Source organism: Cervus canadensis, chromosome 2 (assembly GCF_019320065.1).
Source record: "Cervus canadensis isolate Bull #8, Minnesota chromosome 2, ASM1932006v1, whole genome shotgun sequence".
Classification (NCBI taxonomy): Eukaryota; Metazoa; Chordata; class Mammalia; order Artiodactyla; family Cervidae; genus Cervus; species Cervus canadensis.
Genome location: NC_057387.1, coordinates 49,695,533 through 49,721,298, shown reverse-complemented (window position 1 = coordinate 49,721,298; position 25,766 = coordinate 49,695,533). Strand labels below are relative to the sequence as shown.

The window sequence follows — 25,766 nt, the reverse complement described above, 5'->3', positions numbered from 1 at the left end:
AGCTTAGTTTACTCATCTTTGCCCTGATTTCCTCCTCATTGGTACCTTTTCTATACATAACTGTTACTATCTAAGATGCATTGGTATCCAATGTTCTCCCTCTAAGTTAGGGGTCCTTGAACAGTATATTCCCTACAGTTCCTGTTGTTCCTATTTTCTAGAAATGGAGTCTTGGTAAAGAGACTATTTCATAATCTACTAAGGAGTAAATTGTGATAATATCTAGAAAAGTGAGTAATCCAGTGATCATTTGTATTGGGCTTTAGAATGTATTAGAATATGCCAAAGATTTATAATTACATTTTACTTATCATAATATTAAAATAGATTTGTGTGCTCTGACCATAAACCAACTAAGAATGTTGGCGAGGAGGGAATGGGAGTGGAGGGGACCTATTTGAAAGCATGAAGAAGTATATATAGGAGGGAGGTCTAAGATTAAAATCTTTTCTATGGATGATAATCTGTGGAAATCAAGAGTTCATTATTCAAATCCTATGTGATTTAACACAACTCAGATATGACAACTAAATATTGTATTATCTCACCCCTTCCCAATGGGTTATTTGAAGTGCTGTTAAGGACAATTTCTTTTCAGTACAAATAGTTACCATTCATTGAACACATACTATGTATCAGTATTTAAACTAAGAACTTTCTATGTAGTGGCTTACTAAATTCTCACTCCATACCTATGAGGTAGCTGCCAAACAGTCAATTAAGGACATTTTTAATCAAAAAAAACTTCTGAAAATTTAGCCCAACAAAGATTTTTGTGAAAGCTCTGTTGTATGGTTCATTCTATAGGAATAAGTTAACCCAATGTATTTAGAACATAACTAGTAAATAGGAAAACTTAGGGTTATTATTCACTTCATGGAAAGAATACCCAGTGACTGTACTCCTTTAAGTGGTCAGTATACGTAACAAGGTTTTGAATTACATATACTTAACATACACATAATTTTCCAGGTAAGCACTTGCTCAAATGGCAAATTATCTACCCAAGTGTTTCTAAAATTGGCCTGATGATAGAAAATGACCTGGAGTGCTTCTTAAAACCATAGAACTCCTAGTTCTGTGCTCTGGAGATTCTGAATCAGTTGCTCTGAGATGAAGTCTGCCAAATCTGTGTACTTACTATATTATCCATACATTTCTTATGATGAGCAAAGTTTGGGAAACATCAGTTTGCGAGTAAAGTTCAAGCTTCTTACTTTAACATCTAAAGTCTTCCACAAAGTGACCTCAAGGTACAGATCAAACATCTACAACATTTACCTATGTTTATAATTATCTATTCATCATTCCTCCCTCAGAGCTTTGCTCAAACTGTCCCCTCTGCCTACAATGTCCTCCTCTTATGTATTTGCCCATCAAAATCTTATTCATCTTTCAAAGCTCCGTTCAAATGTTTACCCCTATAAAGGCTTCTCTGACCCCATAGTCAGGATAATACTCTCTCTCTCTTACAGACTCCTATAGTTCTTTATTTTTAAAAAATATTCTTTATTTACTTTGGTTAAGCTGGGTCTTCGTTGTGTACGCGAGCTTTCTCCAGTTGCGGCAGCAGGGGCTACTCTTCATTGCGGTGTGGGCATCTCACTGTGGTGGCTTCTCGTGTAGAGCACAGGCTCTGGGTGTACGGCCTTCAGTTGCAGCACGTGGGCTCAGCAATTGGGGTCAACTGTCTCTAGAGTGCAGACTCAGTAGTTGTGGCGCACAGGCTTAGCTGCTCCATGGCATGTGTAATCTTCCTGGACCAGATATTGAACCTGTGTCCTCTGCGTTGGCAGGGGGACCCCTTCCAACGGGGTCCATCAGGGAATTCCAGAACTCCTATAGTTCTTTAAATCTCTATTGCAGTGATTCTCAAAGTGTAGTCCCTGGAATAGCAGTATTAGCATCACTTGAGAATTTGTTAGAAGTGCAAATTCTAGGCCCCATATTAGATCTATTGAGTCAGAAACTGGGTATGGTGCTCAGCAATCTGTTTTCAAAGAAGCTCTCTAGAATATTCCAACACATCCTGAAACTTGAGGCCCACTTCTCTAATGTAGTCTATATTTATTATTGCTATATTATAGGTCTTAACTTCTCTGCCAGAATGTAAAGTAAGCTCCATGAGAGCAAAAACAGTATCTTCATCATTTGTATCCTTTGCACTACCAGGCACAGTACTTTTCACTTAGCAGATCACAGTAAGTCTTCTTAAATTAAACTGCTATTTCTTTAGTGTCAAAGTCTATGTATGCTAGATGAGCAGACTGCAGTGAACCAATTTTTCATTTTAATGGTGTTTAATAACCTTTAAATGTTGTAGCATGATTGATTCAGATGCAGAAACACCAATCGTAAAGATGACTAAAATAAGGGCTTGGTTGCTCTTACTTTTCAACAGAGACAAAGTCTCTTTTACTTGTTCTAAGTTTAATACATATGATGCCTCATAAATGTTTACTAATAACAGCCAACAACCTCATCATCTTCTCTATTTCTCTTTCCTCTAAGGTTTTTATATCTGAAGAAAAATTCCTAAAATTTCTGAAGTGGCTTCAACTTCACACTGTATCTATAAATAAATTAGATAATAAATACTGCTTACAGTGCCTATGATACTACTTACTAATAAAGAAATCTGAGAGATAACTCACTGGAAAATAATATCAAATAACTTGCTGTATTAAAAATCAATATAACAAAGTTTTAGAATTCACCACATTGAAAAACAAGTTAAAGGAAGACAGTCTACACTGATTGACATTTCCTTTATTATTGCTTGAAATGATATAAGAAAAGGTTCAGACAGCCACTGGATTCTTAAAAATCTTTAGTAAAAAAAAAATCCTTTAGTAACTTAATGGTGAAACATTGATACAGTAAATAGATTTACTGATCTACAAACATTTTGCCTTCACAGAATTTCTTCTTTAGAAAATATTAAATTGATTCTGGTCTATATCCAATTAATAACCAAATAATTATTTCTAAATGAAGCTTAATTATCAGCTTATGAAACAAAGCCACTGTAAAAGTGCTTTTCATGAAGTTACAATATTATGGGGGAAAAAAATCAGTCCAAATATTTTGTTGCAAAAAAAGTCAACAAAGTTGGTCAAATCCAAGAAAAAAAATCTGAACAAACATGAACTACTTTTTAAAAATAAAAATCATTCTTTGTAAGTAGGTGTCTTTATACTTTGTCTTATTAATATAAAAAGCATTTTTGTCTGTTTTAGAAAATACCATCAAATATTCCCAGAAAAGACTTTATTTCATCAGCTTCATCATCAGGATGATACCTACTGGGGGGAAAAGCAAATGTAAAAGTAACTATTTTTATAACACAAATTTATAATAAATAATATACTAAAATATTAAATGGATAAACTTGAAGATTGCTGAGAGGTAATTTATCAAATGAACTTCAATATGCATAATCTTATAGGAAGTCTGGGGGAAATTAGAGTTCATGAACTATTAAAGGTAGAGACAAGTATATTAGATAGATATTTCTTTAGACATTTTGGAAAGTAGTGTCATTTAATCACAGTCAACAGGTCTCCAAACCTTGACTATTCAAGAGGGAGAGGGAAACTGCTAAAGGTAACCATAAAAATGATCAGCAGTAGGGACACTGATTAGATTTAACCTGACTTCTTCTTTGAACCTGTAGAACTATAACAGAACTTGGTGGCTGAAATACAACTAGAACATTAGAAAAATTAACTGATCTCATTTCTCAAGTGACCTCATATTTCATATTATCAACATATTATATTCAAATAAGTAAAAAAGTTTATTAATGTAATACACTGTTTTAATTACTAGCATCAAATACATAGGTTCTCAAAAATTGAGATATTTGACATTTTGAATTATCTTAAGGAGCTTAGCTTACCAGAGGTCTAAAATTCTTACATTTTTAAGTAAATAAAACATGTAGGTTCTGATCTTTAAAATGAACCAAGGGAAAAGGAATGCTGAAATTCTTTGTAGAAAGCTTTCACTTGTATAGTCTTAAAATATTTTTAAAGAGTTCTTACCTGAAATCAGTCTCCTTTTTACATTCACTTCTAATAAAGCAATCCACTTTCTTATTAAAATTTGAAGAGTTTGATATTTTTTCAGAGCGAGTAAAGCATAGCTTTTCAATCTCTGGTGACAGACTTTGTTGTTCTCTTTCTTGGAAATGGACCTATATTTTGAGGTTAAAAAAGTCAGCAACCATTGAAGGTTTAACTATTCAGGCAGTATTTAAAAGAAAAAAGAGAGAAGTGTTTCTTCTTATAATACTTGCATTTCCAGATTGTTGAGGCAATTGTGTCATGGAGGATGCACCAAACTTGGACATAGCAGAATTTGATAAATAAATATCTGGCTCCTCATGTGATGAAACAAAACTAAAAATCAAAATGAATTACTTGATCAAATATGGCAAATAAAAGAAACAAACCATTCTAATTTAGATCAACAGCAATTCTTTGGAAAATATGATGAGTTCATCATATTTATCACCCATACAATTGATGCTATTTCTTAGACTCATGGTGAAGTTGGTGTATCTCCTTTCTTTTTGACAAAAAAGCAATTTATATATTCCAAATTAAATACGAATACTACTTTTAAAGGCCTACAGAAACAATCATTCAGCAGTTTTCATTAGAATTGCATCTTATGCTTAATCATCTGTCGTCAAGCAGTCCATAAATCTTCTCTAAATCCCATTTGCTTAACTTTTAGTATCCTTTCCCTATTCTGGTCTCACTGTAGACAGGCATCTCTAGTTATCTTCTCATGTGTAACTGTATATTAGTGTTCATCTTTAATCTTTTATATTAAATTCATTCATTAAAAAACATTTATGATTCACTACCATATGCCAGATATTGTATTAGGAGCTAAGTATAAGTAGTAAACAAATCTTTAGGAGGTTATCATCTATAAAGGTGCAGACAAACAAACAGTAAACATAATTACAGATCCTGAAGTGATATGAAGGAAACAAACTGAGTAATAATATAGTAGATAACAGTGTGGAGCACAAACCCACTTTAAAAAAAAGACGGTCATGGGTGCCGCTCTGAGGAGGTGACAATTTAAGCTAACACAGGCTAAAGTGTGACAGTCATGCAAGGAGCCATAAATAGTAGATGGTGTAGGGAAGAATCACACATATTGCTCGGACAGAATCTTTTTACCTCTTATAGCAAGGAATGGCAAGGAATTAAAACAGTAAGAAGATTATGAAAGGAAGAGCATGTGTCTCCTTTTCATCACAGACCCTCAGCTCTCACAGGCCTTCCCAGCAGCAACTTCTGGAACCAGTTTCTCAGAGGTGTCTTGATAGAACTCCATTTTAAACCCACCTATTTTCTGTTGGTCACTTTTAAACTCTTCCAAAATTACTTGTACTTTTCTACAGTTGTGGTGCACAACACTGTTCATATGCCTTGTTACTTTCCTACTGTGATTTGCCTACTTTCTTTACACCCATGGCTTTGTTTCACTGTGATGCTTCTGATCTGTTTACTCTGTATGACTTAAGAGTTAGAACCAATGAATGGAAATGATAAAAAGACAAATTTTAAAAGCTAGTGAATGACCTGAGAAATCCAAACATGAAACGAGTACTGTAGAATGAATAAGCTCCTGGTCACCGGAACTGTCTTGGTGGAAACAGCATCATTACTTGCCAGTAATGTTGGATGGTTATTCAAGGACCCAGTGGAGGGGAGACTAAATGACATTTAATTCCCTTCAACTCTGGAATTCTATGAAATCTATGATTCTGTCATGTTGATACTAATGTTCAGTAAAATGATTAAATAATAGCAAAAATATCATATGACACTTACAAACTTAAAAAAAATTTTCAAGTAGGAGAAATAACTCTTTAGTAGAAAACTAAACCCTGAATAAAAAGTTACCAACATTTCTTCTCTGTGGGAAAGTTTTGGCTCTGGCTATAACTTCTCTCCCTTAAGTTCTAATCAGGTGCAACATACAAATGCATTTTACATTACAAAGATACTTTATGTTGAACATTTCTAATATTATTTTTTCAAATGTCTCATATGCTCTATATCCTTAAATAATATTTATGTCTAACCACTTGTCATTTATGCTTCCCTGTTCCTTTACTGCAATAGTCTATCAATTTCTAAATGTACTCTTTGTTATCTATGAAACGACTCAAAAATCCAATTCTATCTCAGTTTCTATCACCTCTGTCCCAGCTGAGGCCTTATCATGGCCTGCCTTTCTCACTGGCCACTACGCTCCTGGTGATCCCACCCTCTACAATTCATTCTACATATCACTGCTGCAATGGTATTTTTCTGATTGAATTATATAACCGTAATAGTTATAAGCTTAAATAGCCTTATATAGCTTAAATATCCTGGATGATTCTTCACTGCCTACTATGGAGATCAGAACCCAGAGCCAACTAGGCTACAATGGGTCTATAAGCATTATTATTATTTTTTAGATAACGGGTGCTGCAGATACTTAAAAAAATTAGTTGTCAAAATTTAAATGTCAGGAGATGTCACATAAATTTTAGATTCTTAGCTTTTTTGAAAAATCAGAAAATCTGACAACACTAGACTTACAGTTCTTGCACTGCAACACCTGGTTAACTCTGAGCAGTGGTTATTCCATTTATAGGGGGCACTCTGCAGTTAACCTTGGCCCATCAGATCTGGAAGCAGTTTGAGTTTGTGAACCCTGACCTACTGGATACAGCACAGGTATCTAAATATGGCATTCATGGCCCCTCACAGACCTCAGCAATCTCAGCCTTAATTCTGTGGCAACATAGACCCATTTTACTGACCCTTGAGCACCAGATGCCTTTTCAAACCTTATCCCTTTACATACACTCTTCTACCTGGAATGCATACAGTTCAGTCGCTCAGTTGTAACTGATTCTTTGTGACCCCATGGACTGTAGCATGCCAGGCCTCCCTGTCCATCACCAACTCCAGGAGTTTACTCAAACTCATGTTCACTGAGTCGGTGATGCCATCCAACAATCTCATCCCCTGTCATCCCCTTCTCCTCCAGCCTTCAATTTTTCCCAGCATCACGGTTTTTTCCAACGAGTCAGTTCTTTGCATCAGGTGGCCAAAGGATTGGAGTTTCAGCCTCAGCATCAGTCCTTCCAATGAATATTCAGACTGACCTCCTTTAGGATGGACTGGTTGGATCTCCTTGTAGTCCCAGGGACTCTCAACAGCCTTCTCCAACACCACAGTTCAAAAGCATCAATTCTTCAGCGCTCAGCCTTCTTTATGGTCCAACTATCACACCCATACATGACTACTGGAAAAACCGTAGCTTTGACTAGATAGACATTTGTTGGCAAAGTAATATCTCTGCTTTTTAATATGCTGTCTAGGTTGGTCATAGCTTTTCTTCCAAGAAGCAAGCGTCTTTTAATTTTATGGCTGCAATCACCATCTGCAGTGATTTTGGAGCCCAAAAAAATAGTCTGTCACTGTTTCCATCATTTCCCCATCTATTTGCTATGAAGTAATGGGACCAGATGCCATGATCTTAGTTTTCTGAATGTTGAGCTTTAAGCCAACTTTTTCACTCTCCTCTTTCACTTTCATCAAGAGGCTCTTTAGTTCTTCACTTTTTGCCATAAGGGTGGTGTCATCTGCATATTTGAGGTTATTGATATTTCTCCCAGCAATCCTGATTCCAGTGTGTGCTTCACCCAGCCCAGCGTTTCTCATGATGTACTCTGCATATAAGTTATATAAGCAGGGTGACAATATTCAGCCTTTCCTGATTTGGAACCAGTCTGTTGTTCCATGTCCAGTTCTAACTGTTGGTTCTTGACCTGCATACAGATTTCTCAGGAGGCAGGCCAGGTGGTCTGGTATTCCCATCTCTCCCAGAATTTTCCAGTTTGTTGTGATCCCAACAGTGAAAGACTTTGGCATAGTCAATAAAGCAGAAGTAGATGTTTTTCTGGAACTCTCTTGCTTTCTTGTTGATCCAATGGATGTTGGCAATTTGATCTCTGGTTCCTCTGCCTTTTCTAAATCCAGCTTGAAATTCTGGAAGTTCATGGTTCACATACTATTGAAGCCTCACTTGGAGAATTTTGAGCATTACTTTGCAAGTGTGTGAGATGAGTGCAATTGTGTGGTAGTTTGAACATTCTTTGGCATTACCCTTCTTTGGGATTGGAATGAAAACTGACATTTTCCAGTCCTGTGGCCACTGCTGAGTTTTCCAAATTTACTGGCATATTGAGTGCAGCACTTTCACAGCATCATGTGTTAGGATTTGAAATAGCTCAACTGGAATCCCATCACCTCCACTACCTTTGTTCGTAGTGATGCTTCCTAAGGCCCACTTGACTTCGCATTCCAGGATGTCTGGTTCTAGGTGAGTGATCACACCATTGTGGTTATCTGGGTCATGAAGATCTTTTTTGTATAGTTCTTCTGTGTATTCTTGCCGTCTCTTCTTAATATCTTCTGCTTCTGTTAGGTCCCTACCATTTCTGTCCTTTATTGTATCCATCTTTGCATGAATTGTTCCCTTGGTATCTCGAATTTTCTTGAAGAGATCTCTAGTCTTTCCCATTTTGTTATTTTTCTCTAATTCTCTGCACTGATCACTGAGGAAGGCTTTGTTATCTCTCCTTGCTATTCTTTGGAACTCTGCATTCAAAGGGGTATAGCTTTCCTTTGCTCCTTTGCCTTTCACTTCTCTTCTTTTTTCAGCTATTAGTCTTCTCTTTTGTACCTGTTAAACTCGGTTTTGTTTTTGTAATGTTTATTTATTTTTGGCTGTGTCTGATCTTAGATGCAACACACAGGATCTTTGGGATCTACGTTGCAGCAGGGAAGATCCTTCCATTACGGCATGCGGGCTCAGAAGCTGCAGTGCGTTGAGCTTAGCTGCCCGGCGGCATGTTGGATCTTAGTTCCCTAACTAGAGATCGAACCTGTGTTCCTTACACTGGAAGGCAGATTCTTAACCACTGAACCACCAGGGAAGTTCATCTCCCTGTCAAACTCTTATTCAGTTTTCACATCTTGTGAAAAGGGAAGATTCCTCACCTCAGCCCCCGAGACCATGATTCAGTAAGCCTAGCATGGGGGCCCAGGAATGTGCATTTTTAATGTGTTCCCCTAGGAGTTGGACATAACTGAGCGACTAAGTGCATGTGTGCACGTGCGCGCACACACACACAGACACACACAGACACACACACACACACGGTAGTTTTGATTTGTATGATCTGACAAGAGGACTTTGAGAAAAACTGCTCTAAGATTAAGAGAGCTTAGCTTGGCTGATACCCTACTGCTTCTCTGCCATCTAATGACATGATCCTCCTCTCTACTTACATGTCATGAAAATATAAAGTCATAAGTATTTGAAACCAAAGTTCTAAAACTTGCCTCTTTGACGTTTCTCTTTGGAATTGGCCTTTTGATTCTTGGAACGGTAGCTTACTTTCCCCAGTACTTGAACTCAAAGTGTTTCCAAATCCTAGGTAAAGAGATAACATTTTGAGATAAAATACCAGGAAACAGATGAATAAAGCTTTTCACAAGTTCTACAAGGACTCTCTCCAAACAGATATGATCTGGTTAAAATGAATGAAAAATTCTCAACAATTAAATTTACTGTGCATATTTAAAACAAAGGAGTGAAGCTAATGGAGTAAAACTACATAACACATAGGTTAGTTTATTAGTCACTATATTAAAAGGCCCCCAAACCACTTTTATTCATTCATAAGCCAAGTAAATGATCAAGTCGAAGTTATTCAATATTTTCAGTGATCTGCAAGGGGCTGATTTCCTGCTGTCAGCCATCCTGGGACAGAGTCTCTCCAACTCGCTATCTTGTCTTCTACTTACCAAGGTTTTCACTTCTCTGTTTTACTGAAATAGGCTGAATTTGCCAGTATCTCAAAGGCCTAATTCCATTATTTTTGGATTGTATATGATTTAAACACAATATCTAATACAGGAGAAACTAATCTTTTCCTCTTAATTATTTATACCTGAAAAGTCAATTCAGGTATTATTTCTGGTAGAAATAATATTTTTATGTTGTTTACTAGCATATAAAAATATTTTAAAAAATAGAATATTTTAAAATATAGCAATTGTTTACATGTCCATCCTAAACTCCCTAACTATTGCCTCCCCCATCCTCCTCCCTGCCCCTGCCAACCCCAGCAACCAGCAAGGACCTACTGTATAGCACATGGAACTCTGCTCAGTGTTATGTGGCATGCATAGGACGGGAGTTTGGGGGAGAATGGATACATGTATGTGTATGGCCGAGTCCCTTCACTGTTCACCTGAAACTATTACAACATTGTTAATCAGCTATACCCCAATGCAAAATAAAAAGTTCAAAAAAAAAAGGAACATTTTTGTCTTTCAAAAACATTACCAGACCATGTGAAATCTTAAAATGGAGAGCAGGATAGTCTCTTTTATGAGGGAAAATTTAATAAATCTGAATTTGAATACAGCCTTTAACAAGAGAAGGGACAACAGAATAGAAAAAGCTCATTTGCTATATCATCATTATGGAATAACCTTGACCTCTGTCCTAGGGATAGGAAATGTTATTTGTGAGAGGGCCACATTTTTAGTTTTGCTAAAAATTATAATCTGAATAAATCAAAGCTAATTAAGTACATGCACCAAAAAGGCAAATAAAATTAGTTTCGAAAACTTGACTGAAAAACATTCGAGGAATTTCTTATGAATTATTTCATTCTAAAATACATACATTTCAAATAAAATACATACAATACATATATACAAAAATACATACAAATGAAATATATTTCATGCTATTTACCTGATGGTTTTGTCTTCTCAGTTTCAGCTGAAAAGCTAGTAATTTCTATTAAGTTTTCATCATCAAAGTCATCCCAAACTTCATTTCCCAGTTCAAAGTTCACTTTCAAAACTTCTGAAAATGAGAAATTACTTTTAATCACATCTGTCAAATTCTGGTTTCCAGATGCATTAAGATTTCTGTTAAACAGAATTGTTTGAGGGACTTTTTCACTTGAAGTTGTAGAATAGGTCCATCGAGAAAAATCTGTCATGTGTTTATATAAGTAAGTATAGGTACTTTTAAAACCATAAGCATCATTATGTATTGACATATGAAACACATCTTTCAACTGTTAATACTAACAGGGGTCTTTAGTAGTAGTTTTCTAAAGCACTGGGGTCAAGCACTATTGAGTACTGTAGTCAACCAATTTTATTTACTACATTACATGTAGTGATTGATTGCTACACTAAATTTAATTTTCAAGGTATTTTTCTAGATAAAATTAATTTTCCCTCTTAATTCCTTCATAAGAATAATCTAAGACTGGATTGTAACAGCTTCTAAAATGGGCTTCCTCTCCCACCTCTCTTCCTTACAAGTAGTTAATTTTGAGTATTGCTATGAAAATATATCTTTGTTTTTCTCCTGCTAAAATATCCTCAGTGTTATTCACTGTATATAACCAGGGTTTAGAGCCAGAATACCCATTGTATCCATTGTATGTAGCCTGGGTTAGAGTCAGACTACCCAGGTGAAAATTCCACCTCTCTGATTTACTGTTGGGATGATTTTAGACAAGTAATTTAAACTCTGAGCCTAGTTTTCTCTTCTGTAGAAATGGGATAATAATAGCATGTAACACGTATGATTATTATGGAAACTAAATGTCTTTACCTGTGCAGTTTCCATAGTAGTGTGTTAATAAATAGTCAAGAATTTGCTTCTCCAAAAAATTTTGTGCATATATATGTATTTATTATATGTAAAGGATGTGTGATTGCAGTCATGAAATGAAAAGACGCTTGCTCTTTAGAAGGAAAGTTATGACCAACCTAGACGGCATATTGAAAAGCAGAGACATTACTTTGCCAACAAAGGTCCGTCTAGTCAAGGCTATGGTTTTTCCAGTAGTCATGTATGGATGTGAGAGTTGGACCATAAAGAAAGCTGAGCACCAAAGAATTGATGCTTCTGAACTGTGGCGTTGGAGAAGACTCTTGAGAGTCCCTTGGACTGCAAGGAGATCCAACGAGTCCATCCTAAAGGAGATCAGTCCTGGGTGTTCATTGGAGGGACTGATGTTGAAGCTGAAACTCCAATACTTTGGCCACCTGATGTGGAGAGCTGACAACGTGAAAAGACCCTGATGCTGGGAAAGACTGAGGGCAGGAGGAGAAGGGGATGAAAGAGGATGAGATGGTTGGATGGTATCACCGACACAATGGACATGGGTTTGGGTGGATTCCGGGAGTTGGTGATGGACAGGGAGGCCTGGTGTACTGTTGTTCATGAGGTCACAAAGAGTTGGACACGACTGAGCGACTGAACTGAACTGAACTGAACTGAAAGGATGTGTAGCACACAATTTACACATGATAATATACATAGCATGCTCAATTGTAAATTCCACACATCTAACTGATTATCACTGAATGTTTTCATTGAATTTTGCCAAACTCTTTTATCTGTATCAACATATGGTTGCAATTGATAAATGTAGTTCTCACATTCATTTGTCAATTCAAATGTTGGTTGATATTTTTGTTGATGTTAATAAAAGTTAGAGAAGGAAATGGCAACCCACTCCAGTATTCTTGCCTGGAAAATCCCATGGATGGAGAAGCCTGGTAGGCTACAGTCCATGGGGTTGCAAAGAGTCCGACATGACTGAGCGACTTCACTTTCTTTCTTTAATAAAAGTAAAACAAAAAAGACATGTTGGAACTTCACTCATTCAACCAAAGACTTAAGCAACTTCTTTGCTGAATTAGATAATAATTTTCCAATGCTGGAAGAATATTCTTTCAATTTTCCATGCTATCCACAATGTAAGGGCTACAGGCATGACACTGACAAATCTGCACTTTTAACATTTTCTCTGTCACTTTCTTAAGTATAAACAATAAGTCAAGCCATGATTTGTATTGTCTGCTGATTTCTATGATGTAAAGATTCCCACTATGACCGATTTCAAGCTACCAATGTGACACAACTGAATGCAAAGTTGGGAAGAAATGCACAATAGCACCTCTTTATGAAGTATTTCCATTGTACAGATACAAATATAGATGTAAATCTCATGTGTTAGTGTTAGTCACTCAGTCATGTCCGACTCTTTGTGACCCCATGGACTGCAGCACACTAGGTTCCCCTGTCCATGGAATTCTCCAGGCAAGCATACTGGAGTGGGTGGCCATTTCCTTCTCCAGGGTATCTTCCCATGCCAGGGATCGAACACGGTCCTCCTGCACTGCAGGCAGACTTTACTCACTGAGCCACCAGGAATACAGATAATAGTAAAATGTAGTAGAATAATGAGGAAATGGTTAGTTTTTAATATTTACAGTCTTAGTTTTTAATATAATTTATTTAATTGAAACTTTATATAATTTAACTTTAATAATGCCTGAAAGAATCCCCTTATACTCTCACAAGCCGGTATAAGCTCACTCCAGTAAAATTTTTCTTCACTTTAAATAACCTCTACACTATCTAAAACTTTCTTTATCCTTTTACTCTACCTCCAACTCCAGTTCACATTATTCTACTTTTGTACCTTGATAATACATACATATCTATGTTCTACAAAGAGAAGCAGGTACAAAGTACAATGGAAATATAAAGAGGACCATCTGGCTAGATGGGCTGCTGCTGTTTAGTTGCTAAGTCATGTCCAACTCTTTTGCGACCCCATGGACTGTCACCCACCAGGCTCCTTTGTCCATGGGATTTCCTAAGCAAGAGTACTGAAGTGGGTTGCCTGCTATTTCCTTTTCCAGGGGATCTTTCTGACCCAGAGGGATTGAACCCAATTTTCCTGCTTGGCAAGCAGATTCTTTACTACCTGAGAAGCCCTGGCTTGATGGGGACTGGCAACTAAAGAAGGAAGAGACGTGAGCATATTTGTATGCTGGAAAGAAAGAGACCATAAGGAGAAGATATTGAAAATAAGGGCAAGAGAAGAGACATAGCTGGTCTCCAAAAGTTCCAGAGGAGGCAGAACTGGAAAAATTAAGATTACAGATGAAAGGATAAAATTTAAATAGAAGAAAAGGTAATTCTTTTTTTTAAAACAGTTAAGGATGAGTACAGAAACAGAGAAATATATAGCTGTGGGGTGGAAAGTTGAAAGAGTTCATATATTATAGGTTTGATTTTCAATTCTCCACTGATAACTAAAAGTCAATTTCATTTTATAGAAATGGTATTGCTTGGGAATCAAGAGATATGGAATCTATTTCTAGCCTTGCCATTAATTACATATGTGATTTTGGACAAGTCATTTAATCTCTTTGAGTCTTGGCTTTTTCACTGTAAAATGAGAAGTTGCACAAAGGTCCCTTACAATTTAAATTGTACAACTCAACATGCTTTCTCATATAATTTCTAAAATCTTTTCTTTTTCTCTTCTTGAACATGGAATACAGATGATAAAAAATGCCATGTTTTTCTTAAAACAGTCTTAAGAGCAATATTTGAATACATTTAAAATATGTTTTGCCACCAAAGACTAATGTGTAAAAAGTATAATGAATATACTCAATTACTATTAATAATAGTACCAGATACTATACTAAGAGCTTTACACACACTATCTCATTTAATCCTAAAATTCCTAAAATATAACCAGATGATGAAATTGAGACAAACTGGGTAAGTTTTGAAAAGTCATTCAACTACTAAATGAGATAGGATTTGAATCTAGACAGATTATTTCTATATCCTGCAAGTTTAATTACTATATTATACAACTTCTTTAAAAAAATGGGGGAGGCATTCAGTAGAAGATGGGTATAGTTATTATTTGGGTTTAAAGTATTTAGATGAGACTTTTGTATCATAATACAAATCACATTTGGAATGGCGGGTGGGAAAGAAATAAAAGTAGAAAAACTATGTAAAGACAACATGAAAGTAATCAGAGGGAAGGATAAACTCTGGTTTGGAGAAGGGCAGGGGATAGAGTAGCTATCCAAGGAGTAAGTTAGAGGGCTATAGGTTGAAGAGAGATAAAGATAAGAGGGCTAACAATCTTACACTTTCTATCCATGTTGTAATGACATTTTTCAGGCTTTCAACAAATTGGATAAATGCTCTGATATTCTAGATGAGGTCAGGGGATTTTTTTTTTTTTTTTAATATTGGGTCTAATGAGTGCCACAGTGTCATAAGGGGTGGTGGGTACTCAAGTCCTTGCCTACTTCAGATCTTAAATTATGGCTAGTGACAGCAATAGAGTGAAAGAATGAAAGAAAGGGTGGCAATAGAAGTAAAAAACAATACACATATGAAATTGTTTTCAGAAAACCCCAAGCTTACCATTTCTATGTATAGGTACTTGAATAAACAACTTTATGGCCAGAATTATTTCTTACATGTTTTAACAGACTGGCTATTGGTACCATGATCCAAAGAAACGGTACTATTAATGGCATGGTAAGGACTAAGGAGGAACCAGGCCCAACACTGAAGAATTTATATGTGTTATTTCATTAATTTAATGACAGACACAGATATAAAGCAAATCTATATTACAAATGTTACAAATATCCCATAAACTCGGTTATAGTCTCACATTATCATAGAGACTGTAAAAATCATAGTTTTAAGATCTACAGAGATATTAAAGTCACTAAATTTTCTATTCCTTAATTTTAAAGATAAGATTAAGCTCAAAAGAGGTTAAATAATTTTACCAAGGTCATACAGCTATTTTGTAAAATGAAACTAATTTTATAAACAAAAAAATTATTTCAAATAATTCTAAAGACACATAAAAGTAATAGTTTGGCATTTTAATGCTTTAAATGTTCAAAGAACCCTTATATTCTGAGCTTTTCCTCATATGATCTTTTTAAATTAATTTATTTATTTTAATTGGAGGCTAATTACAATATTGTGACGGTTTTTTTTTTTTAAGCTACACAATTTTATTCTTAAATGAAAGTACATCCCAGATATTGTTAATATTTGACTGTTGGAGTATGCAAATTGGGAACACTTCTGAGGTTTACGTAAAGCTGTGGTAAAAGCAGACCCTTTCAGCCTTATGATTGTATCTCACATATAAGAAAATTACATTGATGCTTTTAACCTGCCATGTACAATTTTTTAATGTATTGCCATTTAAAAAATCTGAGACAGTTAATATTTAAACACATCATTGCTGTTTGGGAATGATATTTGAATGAAAGATGCTATGCACATATTTCCTACTTTATACCATATTAAGATTTTAGATGCTATAGTTATTGAATATATCTTATGTTGAATAAATGGTATTTGAAAATAAGTATATTTTTCTTTCTGAGTAGCCTTCTGGAAAGAGTTCACTGAATATAGTTTCCAGTAATAGTGTACTTTCCTAACTTGTACTTATTTTAAAATCTCATCAGCAGGGAATTAAACAGTGCAAAAACCCAGCAAATCTGACTTTCCCTTGTTTTGATTTGCATGTCCACTTATGACCATCATTTTTGGGGAAACTTTCCATTTAGTGTATCAAAAATCAATGCTATGAAAGTTCTGTAAAAGGTTCAGCAGTTTTTTTGAGTCTCTGAATGATTACAGCATTCTGTAAATCAGCTTCTTCCAGTGTGAGTGTTTCATCTAGCAATTTGAGGAAAGGAAGAGCAGTTGCCAGGGAAAAGGGAGGACTCCTCTGAGATCCCTGGTATTTTTCGATGAAGTCTTTGATGTGGCTTATCCTATGAGAAATGTTAAATTTCTGGACAATCCTTTTCCCATTGGCTAACCAGATCTGTATATTAGTGATGGGTTCCAGATTGTTTAGTGGGACAGTAGACAACTTATTTTTATTCTCAACTTCAATATTCTTTGCTTTAGAAACAATTTTTGGTGTAGCACTTCCCAGTCTGTGACCTTGTCCTGAGAAGGGCTGGAACACAGGCTTTGTTGACATACATACTTCATTTTTCTTATCTTCAACTTTAACATCCACCTCCTCTTTATCAAAAACTCCCTGTAATTCTAAAGGTAATTCCCCTTTTTTGATGGAGTTCAGAAACTGTTGACTTGCACCATCAGAATAACTTCTGAAGTCATCATTGACAGTGAATCCATTTTTCCATAATTTTATACTTATATCTACCTGTTTCTTTTGTTCAGTGGGAGACAAACATTTGGCACCAACCTTCTGAGCTTCCTCAAAAAGGCTGTCAACAAAATATTCACAATTTGTTTGTTGACTATCACTAAGAGGTTGGTGGTCAGATCCTGTTTCACAAACCCATTCTTCCTTTATACTTTCAAGATTATCTGCTTCTTTCATTCTCTTTTGTTTTACTCCGGGCGCGGCCGCTGGAGGGGGCCGCGCCGCGCCGTCGCCTCGCGGCCTCGGTCTCAATCCGCTCAGGGGCCGCGGGCGTCGCCGCCGCGGGGCTGGAGCCCCTCAGACGAGGGGCACCGCCGCCTCCAGGCCCAATCGAGCTCCTATTGTGACGGTTTTTGCCATACACTGACATGAATCAAATAGTCAATGGTATGTAGGAAAAGATTTTAAAAATCTGTGACAGACACAGAAAGACCATCTGAAATAACAGACCCAAGAATTTGAAACTGGATCAATAACTGAAGAGAAAAATGTTGACAAGTTAGTAATGATAATAATTTTAGATGTTGGTTTTTCAATAACATTGCTTGTCAGTCCAAAGTAGTGATAAATCATATTCTCTCTCAAGTAAATATCAACAGTAATTTACCTTTGTCTTGATATGCCGATGGTTGTTGTTGACCTTTTGTATAGATCTCATGCTGATCCCTCTGCTCCATTACAGGCAATTCAGGTGTGTTTAAATATTCTGACCTTTATAAAGATAAATAAAACCATGAAAATGTTAAAGAAAATATTACAATTAATCTGACTTTGAAAACTACTTATTCATTTAAGTGAGAAAAAAATTGGTTCATCTACTCAGTACTTCTATGATTAACTGTACTAGCCTGAGTAGTAAAGGCTTAAAAAAAAAATCACTGTTTAATGGAAGTGACAACTACTTAGGTCATATAGTCATCTTCACATGCCCCCATAGATTCCCCATATCTGTGTGTAGCCTTAAAAACTTATTGCTAATGCTTCTTTCAGTTAGATAACAAAAGCTAGGATCTCTTGAAGTACTGTTGGCATCTATTCTGATTGGTCAGTGGCTGTTCTGTACTGACTGTTAAGTATATTAAATGCCATCCCAGCATATGGAATGCCCTTATCTGGAAGGGAAATTACATATACTGTTATCTTTCAGGCATCATAATATAGGAAAAGAATGCTGAGTTCTCATCTAGAGCCCTCTGCTTACTAGGAATATGAGTTTTGGTTATTTCATCTATATAATGAGATAAAAAATACCTTGATTTATAAGTCAGGTTGTTGCTAAGGTCAAAAGAAATAATGCACAAAAGCTCAATTTTTAAGTTATAAAGTATTTTATAAATCTGAGATATTATTAATATAGAGTGGGCCCTAAACAGAAAAGATTGGACTTTGTACACTAACATGATTTCCCTTTTTAAAGTATACTCTTGTCACCTGTTAAGTTTATAAGGTAGAGAGAACCTGAGGGCATGACACATAGGATGACTAGCTTTTCCAAGAAAGAGATGATTTGATCTATGTTAAAAGTATACTATAACTACAGAGTTCTAAAAAAACCTGGGGGTACAAAAGATAAAACTCTTATGGTATCATTACCTCATTATAAAACTAACTAATTACTATGATTTAAAGGTAGCCAGTAACAATCTTTCTCTGAGTAAATGATTATTTGGAGAAACAATTTATGATGAATAGTTTACCTCAGATATTAACATTATATTTGTACCTTGCTATACTGGGAAGAGAAGGTTTTGGAGCAAAACCAAAGTCTTTAAGGTCCACACTTGGAGATTTATTCATCTGCATCTATTAATGAAAAATAACAAGTTCAACTATCAATTTCACATCAATACCTTTTAACAAATGAGACAAACAGCAAAATTCCTACTGACACATATAGTCCCAAAACCAACAAATTATAAGAAACACAGGCTAATTCTCAATTCAAATCTCCTTCTCAGGCCCTTCTTAAATGTTGATATTCTTCATGGTTCTTCTTCACTAGGCCATCTTCTCTTTTTACTCTACACATTCTCAAAGATCTCATTTGTTCCCATGGCTTCAGTTACCATCTACACATGAACGACTCTCAAATCTGTAGCCCTCTGTAGATTTGAGCTCAGTTCTCTTTCCTGATTTTCTAGTTCAGCTCTCTCCTGACTTTCAAACAGCTATATCCAACTGTTTATAGAACATCTTTACCTAGACATCTTGTAGGCCTCTAAATTCAGTATTTCTCAAATGAACTTATCATGTCTCTATTCCTCCAAACTTGCTTTCCCTTTAGAGTTTTTACCCTAGTGAGGCCCCACTTTTCCCCCAATCGCTCAAGCCAGGAAGTGAAAGTGAAGTCACCCAGTCGTGTCCAACTCTTTGTAGCCCACCTGGATCCTCCATCTATGGGATTCTCCAGGCAAGAATACTGGAGTGGGTTGCCATTTCCTTCTCCAGGGGATCTTCCTGACCCAGGGATCGAACTCAGGTCTTCCGCATTGCAGGCAGACTCTTTACTGTCTGAGTCACCAGGGAATCCCAGAAGGCTAGGCATCATCTTTAACAATTCCTTCTACTTCACCTCTCATAAGCAATTAAGTACCAACGTAGCTGATTCTACCTCTGAAAAATATTTTAAACCCAGCCACTTCTCTCCATTGCTACTGCCACTACATGAGACTAGGCCATTGTCTTGTCTGGATTACTGCAAAACCTCCCAAATGAATCCTTACGCTCTTTTTCTATTATCTTTAATCCATTCTCTACATTGCATCCAGAGTGAACTTTACAAAACAGCCACTGATTAAAGTCCTTTAGTGATTTCCCTTTCAGGATAAAGTCCAAATCTTTAAAATAGCAAAATTGTTTTCATGATCGAGATCCTACTTATTTCTTCACCCTTATGTGTCTCCACCCTCCTACTTATACATGAACTCCAGATATACTGCATTACTTCAGTTTTTAAAAAGATCTATATCTCTTTCTCTGCCCTGGGCCACTGCATATTCTCTACATCTGAAATAATTTTCTAACCCTCTTCACTACTACTCTGGTATTCACCTCTCTCAATCCTTGGCTTATGCCTATATATCCCTCAGGTCTTAGTCATGTTTATCAGGAAACCTTTCCTGGCCTATTGAAAATGGAGTGAGTGTACTTTCTATATAAGTTCAAGTTATCTTACACTTCTGTCACAGAATCACTCATCACACTATGTTGAAACATGTATATTATCTATGATGAAACAGATCACCAACCCAGGCTGGATGCATGAGACAAGTGCTCAGGCCTGGTGCACTGGGAAGACCCAGAGGAATTGGGTGGAGAGGGAGGTGGGAGGGGGCATCGGGATGGGGAATACATGTAAATCCATGGCTGATTCATGTCAATGTATGACAAAAGCCACTACAGTACTGTAAAGTAATTAGCCTCCAACTAATAAAAATAAATGAAAAAAAAAATAAAAAAAAGAAAAAACCTACTTACTTATTTGTAGCTTTCACTCAACTCTAAGTTCTATGAGGACTGAGACTAAAACTCTCTTATCATTGTATCTTCCACATCCACTATAGTGCTTGGCACATTCTTGGTGTTCAATGAATGTGAAAAGGAAGGAAAGAAGGAATGATGTGAAATAAATATGAAAAAAAAGAAGGAAAAACTTGGGATACTAAAAAATAATTGTCTCAGAAAAGGTGGTTGTCATTTCAAACTGCAAACCTCTCCATGTTTCCCAATAATCTCCATATTTTAGCTTCAAGACTCAGAATCTTCTTTTTATTAAAAAAAAAAAACCCTAGAAAAGAAACCAGTCAATCCCGTAGGACATCAACCCTCAATATTCATTGGCAAGACTGAAGCTGAAGCTGAAGCTGAAGCTCCGATACTTTGGCCACCTGATATGAAGAGCTGACTCATTGGAAAAGACCCTGATGCTGGAAAGACTGAGGGGAGTTGGAGAAGGGAGAGACAGAGGATGAAATGGTGGGGTGGCATCACCGACTCAATGGACAAGAGTTTCAGCAAACTCTGGGAGATAGTGAAAGACAGGGAAGTCTGGCGTGCTGCAGTCTATGGGGTCTCAAAGAGTTAAGACATGACTTAGAGCTGAACAACAACAGAAGAGAAACAGGCGCTCTGTCATTTTCTTGGCTCTGTTCTGTGGCTTGATCAATTATTTTGCCCTGGATATGATGACCAAGGCTTAGAGTTAATCTGCTAGTGACTTATCAACCAGAAGGAATTCCCATTTCTTCATCACTTGAAAGGGAGACTCTTGCTCAGTACTCATCTAGGAGAGTGATGAATCACTCTCATAAGTCACAATTAAAATCAGCTTTAGACTTTCCAGCCCAGTCCACCACAGATGGAGCCACGAAAAGGCAAGAGGATCTAGTTTCAATTGCTGAACCAAAGCAAGCCACATACCCCTCTCCATTTCCCCTTCTCTGGTTTAAAAAAATAAAGAAAAAAAGGCTAATGAAGGAAAGGTTTGTATAACTATGCTCCAAAAATGGATTTATAGATTATTAAAAATTATAGTATCTTTCCCTATGGGCTTCCCTGATAGCTCAGTTGGTAATGAGCTATCCTGCAATGCAGGAGACCCGGGTTCACTTCCTGGGTTGGGAAGATCTGCTGGAGAAGGAATAGGCTACTCATGACTGAGTCGGACATTTCCTTCACACTTTTCTTATAGAAACCATATTATGAAAAAAAGTCACATTCCTAGTCAAGCCTTTACGTAACTCTAAAGTACTTCTGTGGATACCTATCTAATTGATACACAGAATAATGGGATACGCATATACATTTAACTATAGAACAAGGGATAAATATTAAAACTAACCTTCAGACGTTTAACTGGAGGAAGAGATGAAACAGCATTTCTATTTCTTAAATCAGATAAATATGAAGAAATTGTTGATTCTTTCACTTCTGACTTCTGTGCAACTCCAGTTTTACCTATGAAAGGAAATTCTAGATTCTTTAAGTTCAATTTCAGGTATCATTCAAACAAGACCAAATTTCTGCAACATTTCTAATCTAATATTTACTTTTAAAAAATGTTGTCCACAAAAGAATAAAAATTATTTGAGTTATAAGCTGCATAATACAAATATCATGCATAGATAATAAGGATATGATTACTATTCCCCAAAGACCTTTTAATTTTTAAAATCTGAAATAAACTGTTTTATGGAACTCACAGCAGTCATGTCCACATGTAAGTTTATTTTTACAGTGATGATTACATTCTCGGTTCCCAGGTTTTTTGCAGGCAGTCATTCCTAAATCAATAATAAGGGGGAAAAAAAATCTCTTTTTCACTGTATCTATTAACACAACTGTTAATTATAATTAATTTTATCCATCTCTTTCCTTTCTGGTGGTATAAAAAGATCATGATTTTCACACTTCCTCAAAAATTAACCCATTTAATATGTATTTTCAAAAGATATTCTGGTAACAATCAGTCCCTGCCCACCATTAGCTCTATCTCAGCTTTTCACAAGAAGCACTGAGTCACCTATAAGCTTCTCTTAACCTTCCTAATATTAACAGAATTAAATATCACAGAATGTCAGTTAATTCTTGCTGAATGAGGTGGAGTTTTGAAACTTTTTTTCTACTTTATACTTAAGCCTGAAGAATCTGGAAAGAAGCAAAACTCACGGCATTTTATTGGCACCAGAGACAGCAGCTAATAGGACACCATGCATATTTAATAAATATTAGAAATAAGTGCTTTAGGGATATAAATAATTTGCTATATGAATTCACAGAAAGGAGAGATTGCTTCCAGCTTGACCCCTGTAAGTTAGAATTAATACACACAAATACATAATTTAATTTTCATTTATTATATTTAAGTAGGCTTTTTCTTGATTCCAACTGTCCAAACAACATGTAGGAAGGGAGAGACATTTGAGCTGATCCTTGAAGGACAGACATGGTCTGGACATGAGAAGGGGACCACAGGAAGACGTCCCAGGTACAGAGCATAATATCCAAAGGCAGCAAACCACAGACTAGAGAAAAGAATTGGTATATTTTCATTGGAGCACAGATTTTTAAATGAATTAGATGTGCTGGAGATAGTGAAGAGCTTTGAATACTTCTGTAATCTTCCTGGGACCTTTACTCTTCATTTTCAGCGTGTTACTCAATCAACCTTTTTCAAAGCATGGCATATCTAAACAAAAATAATATCTATACAGCACCCTGGGGTAAGTGAATAAGGCTGCTCACCATATGAGGGAACTAGTTAGATGCCATGAGACTGAGGAAATCAATGTATTGGGTACTGAAAAAGTAATAAAATATTACTGGCAGCTGGAAGCCGATAGCTAAACCATAGTGTTCCCAATTGAACATAAACAATTTTGGCAAAATATAAACAATACTCAGATAAGGCCACTCGATGATTATAATGGAAGACAGACACGAGACTACTGTATAATTATTGCTGAAAGTAGAGACAAGGACACTGAAGAACCACAAAAATAACTAAACATCTCCCTCTTCTGGCTAACGCAAATGACTACTATTTCTTTAATCCATTCATCTCCAAGACAAGACATACCAAAATATCCAATACCCTACTTGCCAACAGCACCCAATCTAGAACTGACCTCTGCTTTCCCTAAGTCCTTCTAAGAATTGCCTGGCACAAGCTGAACTCCTTCTGATTCCCTGAGATGACCCCCAGTTCTGCAGATGCTAAACTCTCCTTTGAGGCAGCAATTTAAACTTTCTTCAAATATGGGTTTCCCAGGTAGCACAGGGGTAAAGAATCTGCCTGCCAATGCAGGAGACACAAGAGATGCAGGTTCAATCCTTGGGTCAGGAAAATCTCCTGGAGTAGGAAATGGCAATCCACTCCAGCATTCTTGCCTGGAAAATACGATGGACAGAGGAGCCTGATGGGCTACAGTTCATGGGGTTGAAAAGATGGGATATGATCTGAGCGACTAGGCATCATCATCACCTCAAATACAGGTATGCTCCTAGCGGCCCTTGTCTGAAAGTTTTTAACATTATATTTTACAAGGTGTGCCACAGCTTACTGGTTGAGAAGTTTTGTCCCAGTTCATGATCTCTGATTTCTCTGAATCCAGTCCTACCATGCTACAATTTATTTTATATGCTGTTGCTTAGTTAATCCTCCCAAAATTCAGCTCTGATCAGACCATCTGCTCACTTAGAAACATTAGTTACTTCCTGCTGCCAACAAAATTAACTCCATATTTAAGGTCCTCCACGATGTAATTCTTATCATCCCTTTTAGAACCCACGTTAACCCTTACCATCAAAATGTATCTATTTGCCATTAGTATTCAAACAGTCCCAAGCCTTTCTATGATTGTACCTCTAATATTGCCTCTTGTCTTAGAGACTTTGTCTACCAGAAGCCTATCAACTTTTAAGGCTGACTCAAATAGCACCTCTATCATGGAGATCTAATCAGGAAATCACTCTGATCACCTAAATTGGAAGTGGCTTCTCTCTCCTTTGAGCCCTTATGGCATTTCTTTGTCCCTCTCACTAACTGTATGCTGCCTCATACTTAATGTATTTATATGAATACAATAAGGAAATATAGGGCACCCTAAACTAGAGTAAGATAGCGTGAGTCCTAAAATGGGCTGTTCTCTGTAGAAAACAGGGGTTAAAAATAATACTGTTTTGTTATCTCACAGAAGTAAAAAGATAAAATGAAATTATGTATGTGACCGAGTTTTAAAATCAAGTAATAAACAAAAATATTAGTATATGTATTAACTCTACTATTACATTAACTAAAGGTTATACAAGTAAGTATAGAATTATTTTGACTGCTATGAAGGAGAGGAGCACAATGCTATATATAGCACAATATAACAGGGGAATGGTCTGGTTAGGAATGTTTTGGAAAGCTCCTCTAAGGAAGTAATAATTGGACTGAGGACTGAAAAAAGAGCAGCATTTACAAGGGGTAGGAGAAAGAATGTTTCAGGCAGAGGGGATAGCATATGAAAAAGCCCTAAGACAAGGGAAAGCAAGGCATACAGAGAAATTAAAAGAAGGTCGATGTGGCTAATGCTCAGTAAATAAGAGACAGTGCACGAGATAAGACTACATTGGTAGAAAGATCAGTCTATGTTCCGAGGGAAACGGCTCTACCATGGCACGCTAGTGATTGCATGTCACCTCCTAAGCAAGGCTCTGCTAGTTACAGAATGCCCTCTGATCTTCCCTGGGACATGTCAAGATACATGGTCTTGTGAGGAACTGTTTGTAGGCCATTTCTCATCTGCCTCCTTGGCTTGTAGGAGGCTCCCTATCTTGCATAAGGCTGCCAAGAGACAGTTTCTCATCGGTCTCCTGGTTCTAGTCAGGCATACGACTGTCCACTTTGCCTCTTTCAGGCACAGCTATAGGCTATAAAACTATTAGCTATAGCCTAGAGTTGACTCCTCAAAAATTTATCTTTCATGTTATCTGGCCCCTCCAATTCAGTGTCATCCTGTGAAATGATGGATACATGCAGCTGATATCATGCTGATCTTGTTTTGCCACCTGTGTAAGTAATAAACTGTCTAAACACATTTGG

The 25,766-nt window shown here is 36.5% G+C and overlaps 2 protein-coding genes across 2 annotated transcripts in view; both read right to left on the bottom strand.

The window, feature by feature from the left end:
- Positions 1–3,188: 3,188 nt before the first annotated feature.
- Positions 3,189–25,766, bottom strand: part of HFM1 (helicase for meiosis 1) — a 121,779-nt gene continuing 99,201 nt past the window's right edge. Inside the window, exons 33-41 of the mRNA XM_043448911.1 lie at positions 22,381–22,461; positions 22,020–22,135; positions 18,903–18,982; positions 17,787–17,890; positions 10,861–10,974; positions 9,435–9,525; positions 4,292–4,403; positions 4,047–4,198; positions 3,189–3,305 (exon numbers count right to left, since the gene is read on the bottom strand). Coding sequence (XP_043304846.1) covers positions 3,236–3,305; positions 4,047–4,198; positions 4,292–4,403; positions 9,435–9,525; positions 10,861–10,974; positions 17,787–17,890; positions 18,903–18,982; positions 22,020–22,135; positions 22,381–22,461 — 920 coding nt within the window. The 3' untranslated portion in view covers positions 3,189–3,235. The remainder of the gene's footprint in view (positions 3,306–4,046; positions 4,199–4,291; positions 4,404–9,434; positions 9,526–10,860; positions 10,975–17,786; positions 17,891–18,902; positions 18,983–22,019; positions 22,136–22,380; positions 22,462–25,766) is intronic.
- Positions 16,565–17,372, bottom strand: LOC122436703 (UBX domain-containing protein 2A-like). Its single transcript, XM_043460679.1, has one exon. The coding sequence runs from the start codon at positions 17,354–17,356 to the stop codon at positions 16,580–16,582; it is 777 nt and encodes a 258-aa protein (XP_043316614.1). The 5' UTR covers positions 17,357–17,372; the 3' UTR covers positions 16,565–16,579.

Bases quoted from the DNA above. Each gene is read 5' to 3' on its own strand.
- LOC122436703 (XM_043460679.1), bottom strand. From the start codon at position 17,356: ATGAAAGAAGCAGATAATCTTGAAAGTATAAAGGAAGAATGGGTTTGT.